Source organism: Sapajus apella, unplaced genomic scaffold (assembly GCF_009761245.1).
Source record: "Sapajus apella isolate SASKATOON/1434 unplaced genomic scaffold, GSC_monkey_1.0 scaffold14, whole genome shotgun sequence".
NCBI lineage: Eukaryota > Metazoa > Chordata > Mammalia > Primates > Cebidae > Sapajus > Sapajus apella.
Window position 1 is genome coordinate 16,005,839 of NW_022436954.1, and position 25,361 is coordinate 16,031,199.

General features: G+C 48.6%; 2 protein-coding genes across 6 annotated transcripts in view; one reads left to right on the top strand and one right to left on the bottom strand.

Moving 5' to 3' along the window:
• ACP2 (acid phosphatase 2, lysosomal) overlaps positions 1-7,567 on the top strand; it is a 10,104-nt gene extending 2,537 nt beyond the window's left edge. The window contains exons 4-12 of one of the 2 annotated variants that reach the window (XM_032282255.1): positions 614-766; positions 876-974; positions 1,058-1,147; positions 1,591-1,723; positions 3,980-4,062; positions 4,172-4,278; positions 4,397-4,572; positions 6,645-6,816; positions 7,014-7,567. In XM_032282255.1, the coding sequence (XP_032138146.1) occupies positions 614-766; positions 876-974; positions 1,058-1,147; positions 1,591-1,723; positions 3,980-4,062; positions 4,172-4,278; positions 4,397-4,572; positions 6,645-6,778 (975 nt within the window). In that variant the 3' untranslated portion in view covers positions 6,779-6,816; positions 7,014-7,567. Of the gene's footprint in view, positions 1-613; positions 767-875; positions 975-1,057; positions 1,148-1,590; positions 1,724-3,979; positions 4,063-4,171; positions 4,279-4,396; positions 4,573-6,644 lie in introns of both variants that reach the window. The other variant, XM_032282254.1, reaches the window with a different exon arrangement.
• An 82-nt stretch (positions 7,568-7,649) lies between these two features.
• The window catches only part of DDB2 (damage specific DNA binding protein 2), a 28,062-nt gene continuing 10,350 nt past the window's right edge, over positions 7,650-25,361 (bottom strand). The window contains exons 4-10 of one of the 4 annotated variants that reach the window (XM_032282247.1): positions 13,833-13,978; positions 12,132-12,231; positions 11,870-12,047; positions 11,410-11,552; positions 8,874-9,038; positions 8,679-8,724; positions 7,652-8,051 (exon numbers count right to left, since the gene is read on the bottom strand). In XM_032282247.1, coding sequence (XP_032138138.1) covers positions 8,002-8,051; positions 8,679-8,724; positions 8,874-9,038; positions 11,410-11,552; positions 11,870-12,047; positions 12,132-12,231; positions 13,833-13,978 — 828 coding nt within the window. In that variant the 3' untranslated portion in view covers positions 7,652-8,001. Of the gene's footprint in view, positions 8,052-8,678; positions 8,725-8,873; positions 9,039-11,409; positions 11,553-11,869; positions 12,048-12,131; positions 12,232-13,832; positions 13,979-25,361 lie in introns of all 4 variants that reach the window. The other 3 variants (XM_032282248.1, XM_032282249.1, XM_032282250.1) reach the window with 3 other exon arrangements.

Consider the following 25,361-nt stretch of genomic DNA (forward strand, 5'->3'; position numbering starts at 1 on the left):
ACCCTGATCTAGATAGGGAGACAGGTGTTGTTATAAAGCCAGGCAGACTACAAAGCCTTACTGATTGACTCAGCACTTTTGACTGGGAGGAAGGGGCACAGAGTCTCGCTTTGTCGCCAGGCTGGAGTGCAGTTGCGTGATCTCAGCTCACTGCAATTTCCGCCTCCGGGTTCAAGCAATTCTCCTGCCTCCGCCTCCTGAGTAGCTGGGATTATAGGCACGTGCCACCACACCCAGCTAATTTTTGGATTTTTAGTAGAGACAGGGTTTCATCATTTTGGCCAGGATGGTCTTGATCTCCGGGCCTCATGATCTGCGGAAGGGGCATTTCAATTAGTGCCATTCCCACAGGAGTTCTTCACAGAGCTCTGACAACCCCTAGTGGAGTGTTTGAGAAACAGGGGAAGGCCAGAGGCGAGAGGAGGGTGAGGGCCACATGCATGGTAGGTTTATAGTTTGCTGGGTGACCATCAAGAAAAAGCAGGTTCTCCCCTGTGGCTCCACTTTGGGGTGACCAAAACTTCTCTCTCTCTCTCTCTCTCTTACACACACACACACACACACACACACACACACACACACACCCCTAAGGCTTGTGTTGCTATCTCTGCAGGTTTATGTGCGAAGCACAGACTTTGACCGGACTCTCATGAGTGCTGAGGCCAACCTGGCTGGACTCTTCCCTCCCAATGGGATGCAGCGCTTCAACCCAAACATCTCGTGGCAGCCTATCCCCGTGCACACTGTGCCCATGGCCGAGGACAGGGTGAGACTGGCCAGCAATGCCAGGGTGGCGGTGAGGGGACAGCTCTGACTGAGGACCTGCTAACGCCAGGCTCCTTTTCCCACTGCCTTTTCCCCACTTCGCTCTACAGCTGCTGAAGTTCCCATTGGGCCCATGTCCTCGTTATGAGCAGCTGCAGAACGAGACCCGGCAGACACCAGAGTATCAGAACGAGAGTTCTCGCAATGCAGTGAGTCGGGGCAGAGGTGGAGGTCACCATGCTGTCTTTTCCCCAGTCCTAGCACGACTGATCCCCTGATCTGTTTTCCATAGCAATTTCTGGACATGGTGGCCAACGAGACAGGGCTTACAGACCTGACACTGGAGAGCGTCTGGAATGTCTATGACACACTCTTCTGTGAGGTGAGCCCACGAGGGTGCCCACTCTGGTCGCTCTTCGCCCTCTCAGCAGGCCCAGGTCACCAGGACAGTAGAACATGGTGCCTGATACTGTCACGCCCCTGGGGAGGTCCAGGGAGGCTGTGCTTGTGAAACCTGGGAACTTCCCTCACTGGTGACAGAGATCCTCAGAGTGGGAAACAGTTTGTTAATTGTCAGCAGTCCCTGCTGCTCTCCACCCAGAGCTCCTTTCTGCTGAGTCTCACTTTTCATGCCGGGGCTTCCTTTCCTGTACCCTGCAGCATCCACACCGACTGCCATGTCTGCTGGCTCCAGGCCCTCTCCCTCTCTCTTCTCTCCCTCCCTCCCTCACACACACAGGCACCTTCCCACTGGGGAAGAGAGCTACCCCCTGGAGAGGCTCTGGCCTAGGCCTGGGGCACTAACCTGCTCGCTGCAATACACAGCAAACGCATGGGCTGCGCCTGCCACCCTGGGCCTCACCCCAAACCATGCAGCGTCTGAGCAGGCTAAAGGACTTCAGCTTCCGCTTCCTCTTCGGAATCTACCAGCAGGCGGAGAAGGCCCGGCTTCAGGGGGGTGAGTGACAAGGGCAGCATGTCACTCTGCTCCTCAGGACCCTAAGGTCTGCTGTGGGGGCTTCTCACACACTTCCCTCTCTACTGAAATATTCCCTGCTCTTTCAAAAACGAAATCCCCTTCCTCATGCTGTCAGTCACCAGATTTCCCCAGCTCTCCTTCTTTTCTGCCATTCATACTCTTTTTTTTTTTTTTTTTGGAGATGGAGTCTCACTCTGTTGCCCGGGTTGGAGTGCAGTGGCACGATCTCAGGTCACGGTAACCTTGGTTCCTGGGTTCAAGCAATTCTCTTGCCTCAGCCTCCTGAGTAGCTGGGATTACAGGTGTGTGCCACCATGCCTGGCTAATTTTTTGTATTTTTAGTAGAGGTGGGATTTCACCATGTTGGTCAGGCTGGTCTTGAACTCCTGACCTTGTGAACTACCTGCCTCAGCCTCCCAAAGTGCTGGGATTACAGTTGTGAGCCACCACACCCGGCTCATAGTCATTTTAAAAAATACATTTATTTATTCTTTCAGGGGGATGGAGTTTCCCTCTTGTCACCCAGGCTGGAGTGCAATGGTGCAATCTTGGCTCACTACAACCTTTGCCTCCTGGGTTCAAGCCAATTCTCCTGCACCAGCCTCTCGAGTAGCTGGGATTACAGGTGTGCACCTCCACACCCGGCTAATTTTTTTTTTTTTTTTGAGACGGAGTTTCGCTCTTGTTACCCAGGCTGGAGTGCAATGGCGCGATCTCGGCTCACCGCAACCTCCGCCTCCTGGGTTCAGGCAATTCTCCTGCCTCAGCCTCCTGAGTAGCTGGGATTACAGGCACACGCCACCATGCCCAGCTGAATTTTTGTATTTGTAGTAGAGACGGGGTTTCACCATGTTGACCAGGATGGTCTCGATCTCTTGACCTCGTGATCCACCCGCCTCGGCCTCCCAAAGTGCTGGGATTACAGGCTTGAGCCACCGCGCCCGGCCACACCCGGCTAATTTTTGTATTTTTAGAAGAAAAGGGGTTTCACCATGTTGGCCAAGCTGGTCTCAAACTCCTGACCTCAGGTGATCCACCTGCCTTGGACTCCCAAAGTGCTGGGATTATAGGCATGAGCCACTGCACCTGGCCTATTTATTTATTTTGAAACAGAGTCTTACTCTGTCACCCAGGTTGAAGTACAGTGGTGCAATCTGGGCTCACTGCAACCTCTACCTCCTAGGTTCAAGGGATTCTCCTGCCTCAGCCTCTCAAGTAGCTGGGACTACAGGTGCATGCCACCACACCCAGCTAATTTTTGTGTTTTTAGCAGAGACAGGGTTTCAATATATTGGTCAGGCTGGTCTCAAACTCCTGACCTCTGGTGATCTGCCCACCTCGGCCTCCCAAAGTGCTGGGATTACACGCATGAGCCACCGCACCCAGCCCTGCCATTCATATTCTTAAGTTTCACCCACATCAGAAGATCCTCTCTCTCCTAAATGAATAGCCAATCCCAGAGAACCACTGGGGGGCATTTTGAGAAGGCTGAGAGTAACACACGCCAGCTTCCTCATTTGAGCACACAAAGGCATACCTGCTGTCAAACCTTTTGACATCTCAGTTTTCAGAGGATATGGCAGTTACCTGATAAGGACTCACCCACTGTGTACTCTGAAGCAATCTTAAGTTTACATTTGTTTTAAATTGAAGTGCTTCTATAAACATGGGCAGGTTTCTACATCCGTGTTGAAATATAGGTAGAGGCTGGGTGCGGTGGCTCATGCCTCTAATCCCAGCACTTTGGGAGGCTGAGGTGGGTAGATCACCTGAGGTCATGAGTTCGAGACCAGCCTGGCCAACATGATGAAACGCCATCTCTACTAAAAATACAAAAATCAGCCGGGTGTGGTGGCATGCGCCTGTAATCCCAGCTACTGGGGAGGCTGAGGCAGGAGAATGGCATGAACCCAGGAGGCAGAGGTTTCAGTGAGCCAAAATCGTGCCACTGTACTCCAGACTGGGCGAAAGAGCAAGGCTCTGTTTCAAAACAAAAAATAAAAAAAGAAAGAAATATAGGTAGATATCTTGTTTTGTCTTGCGTCCTTCTGTACATTTGACAGTTCTTAGAGATAGGGGTGTCACAGAGTTCCTGCATGGTCCCTATGACACTAAAGAGTTCTCCATGTAGGTGATGAGGCCCAGGACTGGCAGGGGGTGAAAGGAGCACAGACAGGTCTAATTAGAAGGCAGAGGTGGCTGTAGCCACCAACACCAGGGACTTTTCTCCATCAGGAGTCCTGCTGGCTCAGATACGGAAGAACTTGACCCTAATGGCGACCACCTCCCAGCTCCCCAAGCTGCTGGTTTACTCCGCGGTAAGCGCTGGTGCTCCCTGTGCTGTCAGGCAAGGAGCTGGATTTCTTCTCTGTTCAGTTCCTGGGGGTGCGGGGAACAGTGCTGATGGGGAGCCCCTCTCCGTCACAGCACGACACTACCCTGGTTGCCCTGCAAATGGCACTGGACGTCTACAATGGCGAACAAGCCCCCTATGCCTCCTGCCACATATTTGAACTGTACCAGGAAGATTCTGGGTGAGTGGAGCTAGCAGTGTTCTCTGGAAGGGTCCCTCGGGGGGTGGCTCAGGGCAGCCCAAGGACCCCATTATGGGCAGGCTGAGCAGCTCCCAGGTGGCCTCCTGTCAACCCTCAGGAATTTCTCAGTGGAGATGTACTTTCGGAATGAGAGTGACAGGGCCCCCTGGCCGCTCAGCCTGGCTGGCTGCCCTCACCGCTGCCCACTGCAGGACTTCCTTCGCCTCACAGAGCCCGTCGTGCCCAAGGATTGGCAGCAGGAGTGCCAGCTGGCAAGCGGTCCTGCAGACACAGGTGAGCTGTCACTGGCACGCTGCCACCGGCTTCTTTGCTAGTCACGCCCCAGACCAACCTGCAGTTCACATCCGCAAATCTCTAGAGCTCTTGTACTTCCAGCCATCTGACTGCATTTGCCGGGAGTCTCCTCCCTGACCTCAGACCGCTTTGTGCCTTCTCCTGACTCCTCACTCTCAGGTGATGTCTCACTTATATCACCGAGAAAATAAGAGCCAGGAGAGAATCGGCTTGTTCTCCCACCACCAGCTTCACTGGTTTACTTGCTGGGGGAAGCCACTGCTTAGGGTGGCCTCTCCATCCGCACTCGGGTTCTCTCTCCTCACCTCTGCAAGGAGCTCTGATGCCTCTGCTTCTCTACTGGATCACTTCCCTCCCAAAAGCCCATCCAAGACCTCTGAGAGCCACCTCTTCCCCAGCCAGCAGCCTCTTCCCTCTCAGAATGGAATCCGAGGAAGAGCTGCCTAGATTCTGGCTCTGCTTCCTCACCGCCTGTTCTCTTAGATTCACATTAGACAGTCTTGTGTCACCTTCCACTACCCTGAAGCCACACTTGTCTTGTGACCAGTGACCTCCTCTTACCAAAACCAGTAACCAATTCTTAGCTTCTCTCACTTCCCAGCAGCATTATATAACTGGTCACCCCATCCTGAAACACTTTCTCAGCTTCTCCTGACTTTCAGGCGTCTCTTCCTCACTAAAGTTTGAACAGATGACCCAGGACTCGTCCCTGGAGCTTTCCCCATCTGTGTACACTCCCAAGTGATCTCATGCAGCCTTGCTACTTTATGCCCATTTTCATGCTCACTTCTATCCTTATGCCCTGACTCACAGATTCACGACCTCTTCTCTGAGCTACAGATTCATCTCCAGCTGCCGACTTGAGGGTTCTACGTGCATGTTAAGTCATCTCTAAGTTGCAGTGTCTAAAACCAGATTCTTTTCCTTCCAAAGCTGCTTTTCTTCCAGGCTTGTTTCAGTAAATGCCACAAGTCACCTAGTGGCAAAGTGTGACCCTTGGGGTCATTCTGAATAGCGTTTCTCATCCCCCTCACCCAGTCCACTGCCAGATCAGCTCAGCCTTTCCAATATTAAAACATGCTCTTGCCTTCCCTCAGTCCGATCTACCATCAGCTCTTGCCTGACCAGCTGAAAAGCTTCCTAAAGTTCTTTCTGGCTCTATTCTTGTCCCTACCAGTCTTCAGCACAGCAGAGTTAACTTTCAAAACACGTAAACCAGTTGACACTGCTGTTCTCTCAGCATTTTCCAATGGCTTCCCATCACGTACGGAAGAAAATCCAAGTTCTTCACCATGGCCTTCCAGGCCCTGCTCCATCTGGTCTGCTGCCCCATCTCCTACTTGGTCCTTGCTTATTCTGCTCTGTTGAGACTGACTTCCTGGATGATCCTAGCACAGGCCAGGCTTATCCCCACATCTGGGCCTTTTGCCCTTCCTTCCTGTCCTTTGTCCCATGACACTCTTCTCAGATCACTGTATGTCTTTGACGCCAGGTCTCTGTTAAAAATCTCACTTCCTCAGTGATGCCTTCCCTGCTGACCTACTTTGCTTTGTCTCTCTGTACCACATTCATCACTGACCTGTCACTCCTATCTTTTTTTTTTTTTTTTTTTTTTTTTTTTTGAGACAATGTCTCATTCTGTTGCCCAGGCCGGAGTGCAGTGGCTTGATCTTGGCTCACTGCAGTTTCTGTCTTCCGGGTTCAAGTGATTCTCCTACCTCATCCTCCTGAGTAGCTGGGACTACAGGCATGCGCCACCATGCCCAGCTAACTTTTGTGTTTTTAGTAGAAACAGGTTTTCACCATGAAGGCCAGGCTGGTCTCAAACTCCTGACCTCAGGTGGTCTGCCTGCCTTGGCCTCCCGAAGTGCTGGGATTACAGGCATGAACCACTGTGCCCAGCCCATTTGCTTGTTTATTGCATCCCCTCTCCCAGCATGTAAACTCCATGAGAGCAGCAACTCTGTCTTGGCCACCTGTGTATCTCCTGTACAGTACTTGGCATATGACGGAACACTGATATGACATTTCTCTTTCCTCCCCATGCCCAGAGGTGATCGTGGCCTTGGCTGTATGTGGCTCCATCCTCTTCCTCCTCATAGTGCTGCTCCTCACTGTCCTCTTCCGGATGCAGGCCCAGCCTCCAGGCTACCGCCACGTCGCAGATGGGGAAGACCACGCCTGACAACCACTCAGCCCCCTTCCCTCCGCCTCCTAGGGGAGGTGGGCTGGGCCCTCACTTCTGACTGTTGCTGCTCCCCAGCCCATGGACAGGAGACCCTGGGTTGGGCCTCCCTCTGATGACCCCAGCCAGATGAGCGAGTGGGGTTCAGCATGGCCCATGGTCACGCCTGTCACCCAGCATTCCCATGCCTGATGTTTACCAAGTGCTATGTTGGACACTGGCTTTCTCCAAACAGGATTTGCCTCCCCCACACTCCCTACACACCCGAGATGGAAACCGGCGGTCGGTGTTCACTCAGGACCTAGGATTAGTGAATGGCAGAGTTGGTGCTGGATCCGCCGTGTACTTCTATCAAGCCCTGCTCTTTCTCCTCCAGTCTGGTCTCTGGCAAACGGCTCAGAGGACACGGTCTTCCCGCTCATGAGTGCTTATTTTAGTGGGAAAAACAGCTAATACTAGGGGTACGAACATTGGCTCCCAAGGAACCGGATCACCCAACAACCAGCCAGCCACATTTCCCTTTGGCTGGAGCCACCACTGGACTCAGACAGAATGCTTCAGGAATCTTTGCCACCCTTTCAACTGGAGCAGGTGGGAAGGGTGTCTGTATTTGGGAGGGAGTGGGGAGTGGTGGAAGGGGAGTTGCTTGTCACACGGAATCAGGAAACTGCTCTCCCTCAGCTGGGCTGGGGTCTCCAAGGACTTGAGTGACATGCAGGTTGTGAGCTCTAGACTGTGGTCCAGAATAGGGCTGGGGCAGCTTCTGGAGAATGAAAGTTTGGACTGCTAGTGCTCTTTTCTGTGCCTTTTCTTCATTTCTGAGATGCAAGAAGCTCTCTGACCAGGTCACTTCTGGAAAATCCATGCAGAATCTCAGTCAGGTATGGTTTTATTGGCCATATCAAAAGTGAGCACAAATCAAATCACTGCTTGATCCCTCTGCTACCACACACCGAGAGGAGAAAAGTCATTTAGTTCCAAGAGAAGCTTGGTTCCAGGATAGATACAGAGGGACCCTTGCAGCAGCTGCATCACCAGCTCTGGGGCAGTCCAGAGCAGTAACACGACAGCGTCCCGGTCCCACAGTGCCTCGGGCCCCAGCACCCCTGCTCCAGTCCTACATGTGGATACTTTAGGCCCTTTAACAAATTGCCACCTCTTCTTGTAGGACTTGACCTTATGTGTGGGCTCCAAGGCCTTGTCTGGCCCACACCTAGTGTCTCTCATTTCCGTGTCCTGGCTTCCTCCTGGCTCCAAATGAGAACGTGGTAACCTAGAAGGAGTGAGACCAGTCTGACTTACACCATCTGTTCCCAGCCTCTCAGAGCTTGGGGCTGGCCTGGGAACCTAGGATTTCACAAAGAAATATTAGGAAACTGGCCGGGTGCGGTGGGCTCACGCCTGTAATCCCAGCACTTTGGGAGGCCAAGGAGTGCAGATAATCTGAGGTCAGGAGTTCAAGACCAGCTTGGCCAACGTGGTGAAACCCCGTCTCTACTAAAAATACAAAAAACATTAGCCGGGCATGGTGGCAGGTCCCTGTAATCCCAGCTACTCAGGAGGCTGAGGCAGGAGAATTGCTTGAACCTGAGAGGTAGAGGTTGCAGTGAGTCAAGATCACACCATTGCACTCCAGCCTGGGCAACAAGAGTGAAACTCCCATCTCAAAAAATGAAAGAAAGAAATACTAGAAGCTGGAAAGTAGCCAGGCATTGCATGACCAAGACAAAGCCAGAGGGTTGGAGGGCCTCGGCTAAAGAGACCACTGTCTCCCAGCCGTCTTCTTCACGGGCCACGGCCCTGGGGTGAATGTGGCAGGGCAGCGCTGAGGTGGGCCAGCACTGAACCTTGGGAAGTAGGGTCAGGCTCGGCAAGTCAGATACATCCTCCTCCTACTCACCCATTGCAGAGGCCAGCGTGTCCCCCATAGGATTGAACTCATTGAGCTGCAGAGATAAGAGTGTCAACATGAGGGGTGACGGTATTAGCAGAGACAGAGAAGGGCACAAAAGGCCTAATTTCTGGTCATTTCTGATCAATAACATAGGCTGAATCCCTGCCTCCTCCCATCATTATCTGAGGGCCCAAGCCTCACCGAACTAATGCCAGAAGATTCTGGGTCGTAGAGCTGACACATCATCTTCCCTGAGTTTCCATCGAACACATCGATCGTCCTCAATTCATAGGGAGTACAACTTTTGAAATTAGGATCTGGGTATCGGCCGACGACAATGAGGTTGTAGCGAGGATGCCAGGCTGCCTAGGAGATGGAGGCCGCTCATGAGAGTAAACACAGGACACGGTCAAGGGGGATTTCAGAAACAAACATCAACAAAGAGGGCCATCAAAAGTATTCTTTGGGCCCGACACGGTGGCTCATGCCTGTAATCCCAGCACTTTGGGAGGCTGAGGCGGGCAGATCATGAGGTCAGGAAATCGAGACCATCCTGGCTGACATGGTGAAACCCTGTCTCTACTAAAAATACAAACAAAAATTAGCTGGGCATGGTGGTGCACACCTGTAGTCCCAGCTACTTGGGAGGCTGAGGCAGGAGAATCGCTTGAACCTGGGAGGCAGAGGTTGCAGTGAACCAAGATTGTGCCACTGCCCTCCAGGCTGGTCAGCAAGAGTGAAACGCTGTCTCAAAAAAGTCTTCTTTGCCAGTAACAAGCCAACCTAATAACGGAGTTAAGTCCTATACAAAACTACAAGAATGGTTTTTGGTTGTGTGTGCCTCTGCCATTGTACATTTTTAATCCCTAGCTGGCCTCCCTGGGCACCTTTGGGCCTTCTCCCTCTTTTGCATTTCCTAAGATCATACCAACTGATAAACGTTTTAACATCATCCTGACCCAGATATCGACCTAAGAGGTAAGCCTACAACAAAGCTAAAAAAGCCTCTGGCGACCAAAACCTAACAGGACTTAAGTTCTGGAGGAACCCCACCATCATCCCCCTCCATCAACATGAATAAGAGTTGAGTATAAAATTGCTACTGGCTAAAAAAGAGAAGGAAACCCACGTTCCCCAGATCACCCCAATAAAAACAAATCCGGCAGTTATTAGAATGAGAGAATTGGATGGGATTTTCCTAATTAAACTTCTCAAGGAAGTTTTGAAGGAGGAAAGACACAGCAGGAAGAAATAATACATACAATAGCTTGGAAATAAGTCACAAATCACACACAGGAAGCTGTAATGACTTAGGACACCTGGCTAGATACAAACTAGGACATGCAGACAGATGGATTATCAGGAACACTGATGGACTAACAGGAACACCAACTGGGGAAGGATTCTTGACGTTATTTATTAAGAGGTTGGATCTGTTTGAGGTACATGGGGGTCACTCAGTATTCAATCATCATTTATTGAGTACTTACCAGTACTTACCAGGTGCTGGGCATGGGGCCAAGTGCTTGAAGTATCCTGACTCATCCTCACAACAACCCTACCAGTTAGAGACTAGTATTCTCTTTTTGCAGATGAGGAAACAGATCCAAAATATAAGTAATTTGCTCAAGGATTCTATCCCGGGGAGCTCTGGCTGCTGGTAACTGGTGCTCCCCACCACTATGCTGAACTGACCAGGGAAGTCTGGGCATAAAACCTGAAGATCTGAAGAGGATCTGTAATTCTGGAAAAGAATGCAGAACTGGCAGAGCTCAGGCAAGAAGGCATTGAAGGACTGAAAGCTATTAGTCTTGGGGACTAAGGATAGAGAAGCTATTAACAAGAGCCTGAGAAAAGATGGGTAAATAAAAGAGTTATTTTTATTATTAGAAGCCACCGAAACCTCTAAGACAAACTAAGAAGGTGAAGGTGCCGGGCGCGACGGCTCATGCCTGTAATCCCAGCACTTTGGGAGGCCAAGACGGGAGGATGGCTTGAACCTAAGAGTTCAAGACCAGCTTAGGCAACACGGCAAAACCCCGTCTCTACAAAAATTTTTTAAATTGCTGGGTGTGGTGGCACACACCTGTAGTCCAATCTACTCCCAAAGCTGAGGCGGAAGGATTGCTTGAACCCAGGAGTTTGAGGCTGCAGTGAGCTGTGGTTGTGCCACTGCACTCCAGCCTGGGTGACAGAGCAAGAACCTGTCAAAAAAAAAAAAAAAAAAAAAAAAGGACCAGCCTGGGCAACACAGGAAGACCCTGTCTCTACCAAAAAAAAAAAAAAAAAAAAAAAAATGAGGTGAGAGGTTGTTGAGCCTGAGAGATCAAGGTTGCAATGAACCATGATCGTGCCACTGCAATCCCACCTAGGTGACAGAGAACCTGCGTTAAAAAAAAAAAAAGGTGAGGGTTTGTGGGTCAACTGTCCACAGGTAACTGAAGCTGAGAAGACAGAACAGAGGGTCAGGATCTTAGAAAATGCTCAGAGTGAGATCAGAGCTGGGCTGAAAAAACTCAGGAAAATAACTTATCAGAGAGAAAGAAAACTCAACCGTGTGGGATTGCAGAAATGGGATAAAAGGAAGAGAGAGCCAAAGGCTCTGTGATGCTCTGTGCTCGGGCCAGGAGCGACCTGGAATGGCAGGCTTACCGCATCAGCCCTTCTCCACTGTGGGCAGACCTGCTCTGGCCTCATGATCACAGCTTCCTTCTGTGAGCTCCTTCCCGCCACTCACCTTGATGGGTGTGAGGTGCTGGAAGTGACGGTGAGGGTGCGGGATGAGGCCCAGGGGGCAATCCCACTGGGAGGCGGAGTAAACTCGGATCTCGCTCTTCTGGTCCGTGGTCAGGAGCCGGGCTCCATCTGGACTGAAACAAGCTGGCAAAGTGAAAAGCCCCTGAGCCGAAGGAACCACGAGCCCCCCGCAGTCCTGGCCTGGCAGGCGTTCTCCTGCAGAGGTACCCTCCCTCCCACTCCGCTCAAGACAGGAGCGGAAGGGAAGAGGTGAATCTGGGCTGTGAACAATAAAAAATTCTGGAAACTCGGCAGCCACACTCATAAAAATTCCCAGACAACAGCTTGGCAGATGCTATCAGGGTAAAGGTTTGACGTAGTGGCTTCCATGCTGAGGGAAAACCCCAGCAGTGGTCAGAGAGGTAGGGTCTGCAGGAGAGATGAGTTCTGGGATATCACACCTGCGTTGACAGGATGCCTGTGCGGCAGCGAGTAGAGGAAGCTGGCTTTCCCTCTAACCTGGCGCAGGTCCCAGATTTTCACTGTTTGATCTACGGAGGCTGTGGCCAGGAACCAATCACAGCATGGGTTCAGGGCCACATGCGTCACTTTCTTTTTGTGCATTCTGAGATTCCAAAGCTGCAGAGAAGAGCTCGGTTCAGGTGGGGACACAGAACCGAGGCAGGGGTGAGGGCGGGAAAGGCAGGACATGGGAGGACCCACCTCTTTGCCGTCCATGTTCAGTAGGATCACGTTCCCCACATTGTCTCCTGTGACCACCATTCGGCTACTGGCAGACACATCCAGGCTACAAAACCAGATGCTGGAGGGAGAGACTGTGTTGTAAGATTCTTGGGGACAGAGATAGGCCTATTTACTCACTGTTGCCGCTCCGGTGACTGCCCACAGCAGGCATTCAATAAATATTTGTTGAATGAATAACTGTCTTGTGTGGATTCCCAGCGAGGAACATTCAGATTGCTCTACCATCCAGACAGAGGAAATAGGGTAAGGGGGCTCAGAAATCTGTCTGGTTACTGCTGGGCCCAGGATCCCTAGCTCCTAAGAGTCCCTGAAGCAGACAAAGCTCAGACCATAAAGCAAGCCCCGAGGCAGTGCCCCCCACACCCCAGGTTCTGAGTAAGCCTCCTTTCTGGCTCTCTCCTTTCACTCTCCACCCTCCTTTGGGCCAAAGGATACCACAAACCAAACAGGGATTGCATGGCCCTGTTCTCAGAACTGGCTGGAAGGGCACTTCTGCCCCCTTCTGAACACTGAGGGAAAAAACACACAACCCAGAGCTCTTCGGGTCCTGCAAACCACTGGAAGGGGAGATTGGCTAGGGGTGATGCTTCAGGGATCCTGCTATCCAGCCAGGAGAGCTTGGTTCACAGTTTTTGTCTCAAACCCTCAAATCCATGCTATACTGCCTTTTACCATCCCCTATTAATATCTTCAAGCAAGAAGGTTTCTTGTGGAAGAGTAGCCTGGAGCCTCGTCTATCCAATCACCTGCTGAATTGCGCATGCACTCCTCATCCCTGCCGACAGCCCGGGATCCATCCAATGCTAGTTGCACCCCAGCACCCTCACTTAATTCCTCAGTGGGGAGTCTAGAGTCACTGCTCTAGCTGGAAATCAAAGTGACCAGCATTCGGTAATTTCTTTTTTCTTTTTTTTTGAGACAGAGTTTTGCTCTTGTTGCCTAGGCTAAAGTGCAATGGTGCAATCTCAGCTCACTGCAACCTCTGCCTCCCAGGTTGAGGCTATTCTCTTGCCTTAGCCTCCCAAGTAGCTGGGATTACAGGCACCCATCACCATGCCTGGCTAATTTTTTATATTTTTAGTAGAGACGGGGTTTCACCACCAGGCTGGTCTTGAACTCCTGACCTCAGGTGATCCACTCACCTTGGCCTCCCAAAGTGCTGGGATTACAGGCATGAGCCACCACATCCGGCCACATTCTGTAAGTTCTCCAGCCACTTACTCTTGGGAAGTCCAGAGCACTTTCTGGACAAGATTCCATCCACGTAAGCTTCCACTCAGGAACAGGTCAGGTTATGACACCGCAGCGAGTGTGAGGAATTAAGTCTTAAGTTCTTAGCTGCTGCTCCATTCTCTAGGTGGCTTTCTAGGTCCACACCATGCTGGCTTATCTAGTGAGGGTCAAGGCCTAGTTTAATACAGGTATGACTTACAGAAGAGCTGAAGCTTCAGAACACCTTCCCAAAGCAGCAAACCACCTGGACCAAAGTGAGAGCAGCCAAGGAGCAGTTTGAGAAAGAGAAAGCAGGGTAGAAAGTGGCTGACATCTTTCCTCTCTTCCCTGTGCCAGGCTGGGTTAAGGAAATGGAATCTGGATGCTCTTGTCAGAAAACTACACCTAAGCTTAGAAGCCCTTTCCCCTGCTAGTTAAACTACTCACTTGATGGTGTCTGAGCTGGCAAAAACTCGTAGAATGTTGCCTTTAAAGTCTTGCAGCCTAGTTGTTCCCTCCATTGAGGAGGCGTAAAACTGGTTGGTATTGAGAGGGTTAAACTTCAGCCCAGTGATGCTCCCTCCAGCTCCAATCTAACACGAGGAAGGAAAAAGCCAGTGAGTGATGATGGGCCTGGCGGTGAAGAAGCAGGCCTGGGCACACGTGCTATGCTCCCACAGAAGCACCACTCGGCCAGCGCTTGGGGCCAGGCCAGCTTAGACACCTGAACACTGGGACGCTTGCCATGGGGCCCTTCACTTCTTTTCCTTTGAAATAGGGTCTTTCTGTGTCACTTAGGTGCAGTCTCTGAAGTGCAGTGGCACAAACACAGCTCATTGCCGCCTCAACCTCCCGGGCTCAAGCGATCCTCCCACCCCAGCCTCCCAAGTAGCAGGGACTACAGGTGTGTGCCACCATGCTCAGCTAATTTTTGTATTTTTTAAAATGGGGTTTTGTCATGTTGCCCAGTCTGGTCTTGAACTCTTGAGCTCAAGCGATCTGTCCACCTTGGCCTCCCTAAATGCCGGGATTGTAAGCGCTAATTAAAAAAAAATTTCGGTAGACACAGGGTCTCATTGTGTTGCCCAGGCTGGTCTTGAACTCCTGCGCTCAAGCGATCCTCCTGCCACAGCTTCCCAAAGTGCTAGGATTACAGGCATAAGCCACTTCGCCTAGTCCCTTCATTTCTTTTTTTTTGAGATGGAGTCCTGCTCTGTTGCCCAGGCTGGTGTGCAGTGGCGCAATCTTGGCTCACTGCAACCTCTGCCTCCTGGGTTCAAGCGATTCTCCTGCCTCAGCCTCCCAAGTAGCTGGGATTACAGGCACACGCCACCACGCCTAGCTAATTTTTGTATTTTTAGTAGAGATGGGGTTTCACCACATTGGCCAGGCTGGTCCTGAACTCCTGACCTCAGGTGATCCACTCGCCTTGACCTCCCAAAGTGCTGGGATTACAGGTGTGAGCCACCATGCCTGGCCTCCCTTCGTTTCTTAAGGCTTTACTTTTACTTAAAAAAATTAACATACGGCAAATTTGGGGTATACAGTTCTCTGAATTTTAACACATATATAGATTTAAATAACCACCACCCAAATCAGGATACAGAACAGTTGTTATACCCTTAAAACTCCCTCGTGCTATCCCATTGTAATCATACCCTCCCCTCACCCCCAGCCCTTGGCCACCGCTGATCTGTTCTCTATTACTATTGTTTTGCCCTCATAGAATGTCCTATAGACTACATGCAGTGGCTCATGCCTGTAATCCCAACATCTAGGAAGCTGAGGCGGGGGGATTGCTTGAGGTGAATTCAAGACCAGCCTGAGCAATATAGGGATACCCCATTTCTACAAAAAAAAAAAAAATTTAGGCATAGTGGTAGGTGCTTGTAGTTCTAGCTACTCAGAAGGCTGAGGAAGGACGACTTTAAGTTTGGGAAGTCGAGGCTGCAGGAAGTGGTGATCATATCACTGCACTCTAGCCTGGGTGACAGAGCAAGCAAGACCCTGTCTCTAAAAATTAAATTAAAAATAGAATGTCATGTAAATGAATTATGCAGTATGCAGACTTTTGAGACCATCTTGTTGCATTTCACTCATCATGCCTCTGAGATTCATCCAAGTTGCTGTATCGATAGCTCATCTCCCTTTATTGCTGAAGTATTCCATTGTATGGATGTGCCCTAATTTGTTATTACCACCGTGCTCTCTTTAAGAGGTTCAGCTCAGAACAGAGGTTGGGTTAGGAGGGCAGGAGTCAGATCTGTGCCCCTTATTTTTCCAAGTATCCCAGAAAATGATGATGAAAATAAACATGATAATATCAATGGCTTAACCTCATTAAGTGCTTACTATGTATCAGGCACTGGTTTTTTGGGGGGATTTTCTTTGTGTATGTGTGTGTTTTTAAGATGGAGTCTGTGCCCAGGCTGGAGTGCAGTGGCACAATCTCAGCTCACTGTAGCCTCCACCTCCTGGGTTCAAGCAATCCTCCTGCCTCCGCCTCCTAAGTAGCTGGGATTACCTGCCTGCACCATCACATCCAGCTAATTTTTGTATTTTTAGTAAAAACAGGTTTCACCATGTTGGTCAGGCTGGTCTTGAACTCCTGACCTCAAGTGATCTGCCTGCATTGGCCTCCCAAAGTGCTGGGATTACAGGCCTGAGCCACCATGCCCAGTCAGGCACTGTTTTAAGAAACTTACATCCCCAAGAGGCAAAGTTCTCCACTTCTCCACCTTTCTCCGCCTTCTCCACTTCTTCCTTATGCTGCAGCTATCCCAGCCTCGCCGACCTGTACAAGGGCGTCTATGCAACAACCACATAGCTATGGCAACATACTAACTGGCGGTTCCCTTCCCTCTATAAAACATTCTAACCTCACGGTCATTCTTTTATTTTTTGACACGGAGTCTTGCTCCATTGCCCAGGCTGGAGTGCAGTGGCGTGACCTTGGCTCACTGTAACTTCCGCCTCCTGGGTTCAAGTGATTCTTCTTCCTCAGCCTCCCGAGTAGCTGGGACTACAGGTGTGCATCACCACAACCAGCTAATTTTTGTATTTTTAGTAGAGATGGGGTTTTAGTAGAGACCATCTTGGCCAGGCTGGTCTGGAACTCCTAACCTTGTGATCTGCCTGCCTCAGGCTCCCAAAGTGCTGAGATTACAGGCATGAGCCACCGTGTCTAGTCAACCTCACGGTCATTCTAATGCTCACAGTTTGCCAAACGCTTGCTGGCTATATGACAATCTTCTGCTCCCTCCAGTTGAGTTCTATTCTTACCAAACCAAGGGTTAGTTGTAGTTGTTCTCAAACCTGTTTCTTCCAGTTGTACGTTTCATTGTAATTAATATCAAATTTATTAAGCATGTAAACTGATGAAGCACATGCAAAAACAAAGGCTATTGTTACTTCCATAAAAGTCATGTTGAAAGCTTTTCAAGAACTCGATAATGACCTGCAAAGACAATAGCCATTGGCTGGGCACACTGGCTCACACCTACAATCCGAGTATGTTGGGAGGTTGGACAGGAGAATCACTTGAGGCCAGGAGTTCGAAACCTTGATGCAGTGGTGCAATCACGGCTCAGTGAAGCCCAACCTCCTGGGCTCAAGCGATCCTCCTGCCTCATCCTCCCAAGTCGCTATGGCTATAGGTATGTGTCACTAATTTTTTTTTTTTTTTGGAGAGACAGGGACTCACTATGTTACTCAGGCTGGTCTCGAATTCCTGGGTTCAAGCAATTCTTCCATCTTGGCCTCCCAAAGTGCTGGGATTATAGGCATAAGCCACTGTGTCCAGCCTTTACAAAAAATTATTAAAAGTTAGCTAGATATGACAGTGCACACCTGTGCTCACAGCTGTTCAAGAGGCTGAGGCCAGATGATCAGTTGAGCCCAGGAGTTCAAGGCTGCAGTGAGCTATGATCCCGACACTGCATTCCAGCCTGGGCAGCAGAGCAAGACCTTGTCTCTATTTAAAAAAAAAAGCCATCAAATTAAGCATGGGGTGAGATACTTATAAAAGATTAAAGTGAGTAATAAAAATTTAAAAAGAACCTGCAATCAGATTGCTTCACAAATATCTTTACTCTGTATACTGAAAACCATAAATTCGGCTGGGCTCGGTGGCTCATGCCTTTAATTCCAGCACTTTGGGAGGCCAAGGTGGGTGGATCACGAGGTCAGGAAATCAAGATCATCCTGGCCAACACAGTGAAACCCCGTCTCTACTAAAACACAAAAAAATTAGCTGGGCGTGGTGGCGTGCGCCTGTACTCCCAGCTACTCAGAAGGCTGAGGTAGGGGAATCACTTGAACACGGGCAGCAGAGGATGCTGTGATGTGAGATTGTGCCACTGCACTACAGCCTGGGCAATAGAGCAAGACTCTGTCTCACAAATAAACAAACAAACAAACAAAAAACACCATAAATTCATATTAATGTCTTCAAGTTTAACACCACAGAGTTAATTCGAATTTCTCTCTTTCCATATTTATAATTCCCTTCTTTGACAGTGAAAAATCTGGTTCCCATTATACTCAATATACTTACATATTTCAGTAATCTTCTTGTATGTGACCAATCTTCCATACTTGCCACACGCTCCCCAAATGCAAGTCTTCCTTAGGCTGCTTGAACTCTGTCACCCTCCCTAGGGCACAATGACCCTCTCCCCTCTCTTCACTCCTTCAACCATGCAGACATAACTTCCTTGCCCACATCAGGCCTCCCCTCTCCATGCAAAAGCCCTGTTCAGCCCACTTGGCTCCAGCACCCCACTCTAGGCCTCCTTGAGGTTCAGGCTCCTCACTCCTGCTTCAGAATTCACTATTCCATGCCAGGCCTCCTCTACTCCTCACTCCTGCCTGCATGGATGCCCTTCTGATCTTGCTTGGGCCCAGTCCCTATGTACTGAGCTGCCACCTGTCACCTGGACTGACATGCACCTCAGCTTCAGGGGCCCCAGCATCTGGCACTTCCAGCACTGTAGCCTCCCCACTATGTAAACATCTATCTTGCTTGATCCTACCTAATGACTTTTGGTTTGAACTGTTCAGGAAGGGAAGAAGATGAAGAAAGAAGAAGATAGATCTCGGCTTGCTGCTACCTCCGCCTCCCAGGTTCAAGTGATTCTCCAGCCTCAGCCTCCTGAGTACTTGGGATTATAGGCTCACACCACCACGCTCAGCTAAGTTTTGTATTTTTAGTGGAGAAGGAGTTTCAGCATGTTGGCCAGGTTGGTCTTGAACTCCCGACCTCAAATGATCCATCTGCCTCAGCCTACCAAAGTGCTGAGATTAGTCATGAGCAACTGCCCCTGGCTAAGGAAGAGATATTGATCTTTTTTTTTTTTTTTTTTTTTAGATGGCGTCCCATGCTCTTGCCCAGGCTGGAGTGCAGTAGCATAATCTTGGCTCACTGCAAACTCTGCCTTCGAGGTTCAAGCAATTTTCCTGCTTCAGCCTCCCAAGTAGCTGGGATTACAGGCACCTGCCACCAGGCTCAGCTAATTTTTGTGTATTTTTAGTAGAGACAGGGTTTTCCCATGTTGGCCAGGCTGGTCTCGAACTTCTGACCTCAGATGATCTACCCACTTTGGCCTCCCAAAGTTCTGAGATTACAGGCGTGAGCCCAGCCAGATAGTGATCTTAAAGTCTCTCTCTCCACAGACTAGAAAAAGAAGGAATAATTCCCAAGCTAATGAGGTCAGCATAATCTTATTTATTTATTTTTTTTTTTTGAGACAAGAGTCTTACTCTGTCACTCAGCTGGTGTGCAGTGGTGCAATCTCGGCTCACTACAACCTCTGCCTTTTGGGCTCAAGCAATTCTCAGAAATCAGCATAATCTTGATACACAAATTTGACAAGGATTTGGCCAATTTTATACATGAACACAGATGCAAAAATCTTAAAATATTAGCCAATCGATCCAGTAATATTTAAAAATGATAAATACACCAAAACCAGGATGAACTTATTCCAAGAATGCAAGGTTGGTTTAACTATTAAAAGTTAATCAGGCTAGCTGAGCATGGTAGCAGGTTCCTGTAATCCCAGCTTCTTGGGAGGCTGAGGCAGGCAGGAAAATTGCTTGAACCCAGGAGGCAGAGGTTGCAGTGAGCAGAGATTGCACCAGTGCACTCTGGCCTAGGCAACAAGAGTAAAACTCTGTCTCAAAAAAAAAAAAAAAGTTAATATCCAGAATATATAAAGAACTCCTACAAAACAACAACAAATAACCCAACTGAAAAATAGGCAAACAGGAGTTCAAGACCAGCCTGGGAGACATAGCAAGACTCAGTCTCTACAAAAAAAAAAAATTTTTTTAAGTTACTAGGTCCTTTATGTAGGAGACAGCAAAAAAACAAACAAACAAACAAAACAAAGTTAGCAGGGTATGGTGGCAAGCACCTGTAGTCCCAGTTACTCGGGAGGCTAAGGCAGCAGGATTGGTGGAGCCCAGAAGTTCGAGGCTGCAGTGAGCTAGGATCACATCACTGCACTGCAGCCTGGGTGACCAAGTGAGACCCTGTTTCAAAAAAGAAAAGGCAAAGGACTTGAACAGACATTCCTTCAAAGAAAATATACAAATGGCCAACAAGGTAAAGATACTTAACATTGCTAATGAAACTACACTGCTATCACCTCACCCCTTAGGATGGCCATTATCAAAAAAACAGAAAAGGCCGGGCACGGTTGCTCACACCTGTAATCCCAGCACTTTGGGAGGCAGGGCAAGGTGGGTGAATCACCTGAGGTCAGGAGTTCGAGGCCAGCCTGGCCAACACGGTGAAACCCCTCTCTACTAAAAATACAAAAATTAGCCAGGCATGGTGGCAGGCACCTGTAATCCCAGCTACTTGGGAGGGTGAGTCAAGAGAATCACTTGAACTCGGGAGGCAGAGATTGTAGTGAGCCGAGACTGTGCCACTGCATTCCAGCCTGGATGACAAAGCGAGACTCCATAAAAAAAAGAAAAGAAGTATTGGTGAGGAAGTGGAGAAGTTGGAACATTTTTACACTGCTGATGGGAACATGAGATGGTACAGCCAGTACAAAAAACAGTATGGAGGTTCTTCAAAAAATGAACAGAGGCTGGGCGCGGTGGCTCACGCCTGTAATCCTAGCACTTTGGGAGGCCGAGGTGGGTGGATCACGAGGTCAAGAGATCGAGACCATCCTGGTCAACACAGTGAAACCCCGTCTCTACTAAAACTACAAAAAATTAGCTGGGCATGGTGGTGCGTGCCTGTAATCCCAGCTACTCAGGAGGCTGAGGCAGGAGAATTGCCTGAACCCAGGAGGCGGAGGTTGCGGTGAGCCGAGATCGCGCCATTGCACTCCAGCCTGGGTAACAAGAGCGAAACTCTGTCTCAAAAAAAAAAAAAAAAAAAAAAGAACAACAGAATTACCATTTGATGAAGCAATCCTACTTCTTGGCATACGCCCCAAGGAACTGGAATCAGGGTCTCTAAGGCATATTGCACACCCATATTCACTGCAGCACTATTCACAATAGCCAGAAGATGAAATCAACCCAAGTATTCGTCAATGAATAAACGGAAGTAAGCAAAAGGTGATACACACAAATGATGAAATATTATTCAGTCTTAAAATAGGAAATTCTGTCACATGCTACAACATGGATGAATCTTAAAACACTGCATTAAGTGAAATAAGCCCATCACAAAAAGACAAATACTGTATGATTCCACTTATATGAGATATCTAAAGTCGTCAAACTCACAGAAACAGAAAGTAGTACTGTGGTTGCCAGGGGCAAAGGGAAGGGAGAAGTGGAGGCTTGTTGTTCAGTGGGTATAGAGTATCAGTTTTATAAGAAAAAAGTTCTGTTTTTCTTCTAGAGATCTGTTGCACAACAATGTGAATATAGTTAACATTATTAAACTGTACACTTGAAAATGGTTAAGATAGTAAGTGTTGCTATGTGTTTTCTACCACAGTTTTTTTATTTTTTAATGAGACAGAGGCTTGCTCTGTTGCCCAGGCTGGAGTGCAGTGGCACAATCTCAGGTCACTACAACCTCTGCCTCCTGGATTCTGTGTCTTTAAAAAAAAAAGAAAAAAAGCGTCTCTAACAAATAATACTGCTTTAAAAAAAAAAAAAAGTGTGGGCTAGGTGCAGTGGCTCATGCCTGTAATACCAGCACTTTGGGAGGCCAAGTCAGGAGGATCACTTGAGGTCAGGAGTTCAAGACCAGCCTGGCCAACATGGTAAAACTCAGTCTCTACTAAAAATACAAAAATTAGTGGGTCATGGTGATGTGTGCCTGTAATCCCAGCTACTTGGGAGGTTAAGGCAGGAGAATTGCTTGAACCTGGGAGGCAGAGGTTGCAGTGAGCCAAGATCGTGCCACTGTCCTCCGGCCTGGGCGACAAGAGCAAACTCCATATCGAAAAAAAAAAAAAAGACACAGGATCTCACTCTGTCGCCCTGGCTGGAAAGCAGTGTTGTGATCATGATTCACTGTAACCTTTAACTCCTGGGCTCAAATGATCCTCTCACTTCAGCCTCCCAAGTAGCTGGGACTATAGGTACATGCCACTGTACACAAATAATTTTAAAAAATTTTTTAGAGACAGGTTCTCACTTTGTTGCCCAGGCTGATCTGGAATTCCTTGCTTCAAGTCATCCCCCCACTTTATCCTCTCAAAAAAGTGTTGAGATTACAGGCGTGAGCCACCATGGCCAGCAAAGGCATGTAACTGTAAAGATAAAAACACGAGGGAAAAAAATTTTAATGAAAAAACTAAATATAAGTAATAAGCGGGGTGTGGTGGCTCACACCTGTAATCCCAGCACTTTGGGAGTCCGAGGCAGGTGGATCACGAGTTCAAGAGTTCAAGATCAGTCTGGTCAACATAGTGAAATCCTGTCTCTACTAAAAATACAAAAATTAGCCGGGTGTGGTGGCGGGCGCCTGTAATCCCAGCTACTCAGGAGGCTGAGGTAGGAGAATCGCTTGAACCCAGGAGGCAGAAGTCACAGTGAGTGGACACATGGACACTGCCACTGAACTCTAGTCTGGGCGACAGAGCGAGACTCTGTCTCAAAAAAAAGAAACATAAATAATGAACAAAAAAAGGCCAGGCACTGCAGCGCATGTCTGTAATCTTAGCACTTTGGGAGGCTGAGGCAGGAGGACTGTTTGAGCCAGGAGTTCAAGGCTGCAGTGAGCTATGATCATAGCAAAGCACTCCAGCCTGGACAACAGAGCAAGGTCTTATCTCTAAAAACACAAAATAAATAAAATAAAGATAAAAGAGATGGGGTCTTGCTCTGTTGCCCAGGCTGGAATGCAGTGGCTATTCACAAGCTTACCGTAGCCTCACACTCCTGGCCATGAGCAATATTCCCACCTAAGCCTCCTGAGCAGCTGGTACTACAGGTGTGTGCCACCACACTCAGCTCTAAAAACAAGCAAGTTTTAAATGTATTTATTTTGAGACCAGGTTATGCGACTGGCTAGTATTTGGATTTTTGCTAGAGATGTGGTTTTTACTATTTTGCCAAGCCTGGTCTCTAACTCCTGGGCTCAACTGATCCATCCACCTCAGCCTCCCAAAGTGCTGAGATTATAGATGTGAGCCACTGTGCCTGGCCAACAAGCAAATTTTAAAAACAAATGAGTTCCTAGGCATGCACCCGAAATAACTAAAAACAAATCTTCAAACCGAAAGGTGTACGCAAATGTTCACAGCAGTTCGATTCATAATAGCAAAAGGCAAAAGAACCCAAGCGTCCATCAACAGAGGAATGGATAAATAAAATGTGGTATATCCATACAATGGAATTTTATTCAGTTATAAAAAGGAATAAAGTACTGATACATGCTATAACATGGATGAACCCTGAGAACATTAGGCTAAGCAAAAAAAAACCCAAATACAAAAGGACAATTATTCTACGATTCCACTTATAAGAGGTACCTAGCATAGTCAAATTCATATAGATAGAAAGCAAATTAGTGGTTGTCAGGGGCTGGGAAGAGGGGTAATAAAGAGAGGGGTGTGTGTGTGTTAGTGTGTGTGTGTGTGTGTGTATCTCTATTTCCTTCAGTTCTGCTTTAATAAAGAGTTTTTGTTGAATGGGTCCAGAGTTTCTGTTTGAAATGATGAAAAAGTTCTGGAGATGGAAGTGGTGGTGGTTGCACAACAATGTAAATGTATGTAATTCCACTGAACTGGACGTTTTATTTTATTTTATTTTGAGATGAAGTCTCGCTCTGTCGCCAGGCTGGAGTGCAGTGGTGCAATCTTGGCTCACTGCAACCTCCACCTCCTGGCTTCGAGTGGTTCTCCTGCCTCAGCTTCTCCAGTAGCTGGGATTACAGGCTTGTGCCACCACGCCCAGCTAATTTTTGTATTTTTAGTAGAGACAGGGGTTTCACCATGTTGGCCAGGATAGTCTCCATCTCTTGACCTGGTGATCTGCCTGCTTGGACTCCCAAAGTGTTGGGATTACAGGTGTGAGCCACGGCTCCCGGCCTGAACTGTACATTTTTAAATGGTTAAAATGACTTATGTTATAAATAATTTACTACAATAAAAAGGCAGCAAAGCATGGTGGCTCACGCCTGTAATCCCAGCACTTTGGGAGGCCAAGGTGAGCAGATCACTTGAGACCAGGAGTTCGAGACCAGCCTGGCCAACATGGTGAAACTCCCTCTCTACCAAAAATATAAAAATAAGCTGGGTGTGGTGGTGGGCACCTGTAATCCCAGCTACTCAGGAGGCTGAGGCAGGAGAAATGCTTGAACCCAGGAGGCGGAGGTTGCAGTGAGTAGAGATCGTGTCACTTCACTCCAGCCTGGCCAACAGAGCGAGACTCCGTCTCAAAAAAAAAAAAAAAAAAAAGCACCAAAAATCATACTTGATGAAATACAAAAACCTTCCATGATCAAGAACAAGACAAAGACGTCTGCTATAGCTACGGTTTACCAACATACTAGAGGCCTTTACTGATGGAATAAGCAGGGGAAACGTATAGGAATGGTAAAAGAAGAAATCAAACACTCCTTATTTGTAGATGACAAGATTGTGTAGAAACAAAATTAATTAATAAATGTGGATTTCTGCTTTCCACCAGGATAGAGTAACAGAAAGCAAATATACCCTTCCCCCTTAAGAAACTAGCAAACTGGCCGGGCGCGGTGGCTCACACCTGTAATCCCAGCACTTTGGGAGGCCGAGGCGGGTGGATCACGAGGTCAAGAGATTGAGACCATCCTGGTCAACATGGTGAAACCCCGTCTCTACTAAAAATACAAAAAATTGGCTGGGCATGGTGGCGCGTGCCTGTAATCCCAGCTACTCAGGAGGCTGAGGCAGGAGAATTGCCTGAACCCAGGAGGCGGAGGTTGCGGTGAGCCGAGATCGCGCCATTGCACTCCAGCCTAGGTAACAAGAGCGAAACTCCATCTCAAAAAAAAAAAAAAGAAAAAAAGAAACTAGCAAACTGGACAAAATACATGAAACAAGTTTTCCTATTTGAACAATGGGCAGCACGAGACAGGAGAGAAAGCAATGATGTCACCCAACAACTGCCTCAGCCTACAGCTTAAAGAGAGTACCCAGGCTGCAGCACAAGGACAGAGGAGCAGGTCTCACCCAGGCAAGGAGACAGAGTTGCCAAAATGGCAACAATTTGTGGACTGGATGCCGTAGCTCACACCTGTAATCGCAGCAGTTTGGGAGGCTGAGGCAGGAGATCGCTTGAGGCCAGGAGTTCAAGACAAGCCTGGCCAATATAGTGAAACCCTGTCTCTACTAAAAATATAAAATATTAGGTGGTACCCACCTGTGAGCCCAGCTATTTGGGAGGCTGAGGCAAAAGAATCACTTGACCCCAGGAAGAAGTTGTTGCAGTGAGCCAAGATTGTAACCCTGAACTTTAGCCTGGGCAACAGGGCAAGACTGTCTCAAAAAAAAAAAAAAAAAAAAAAAAAAA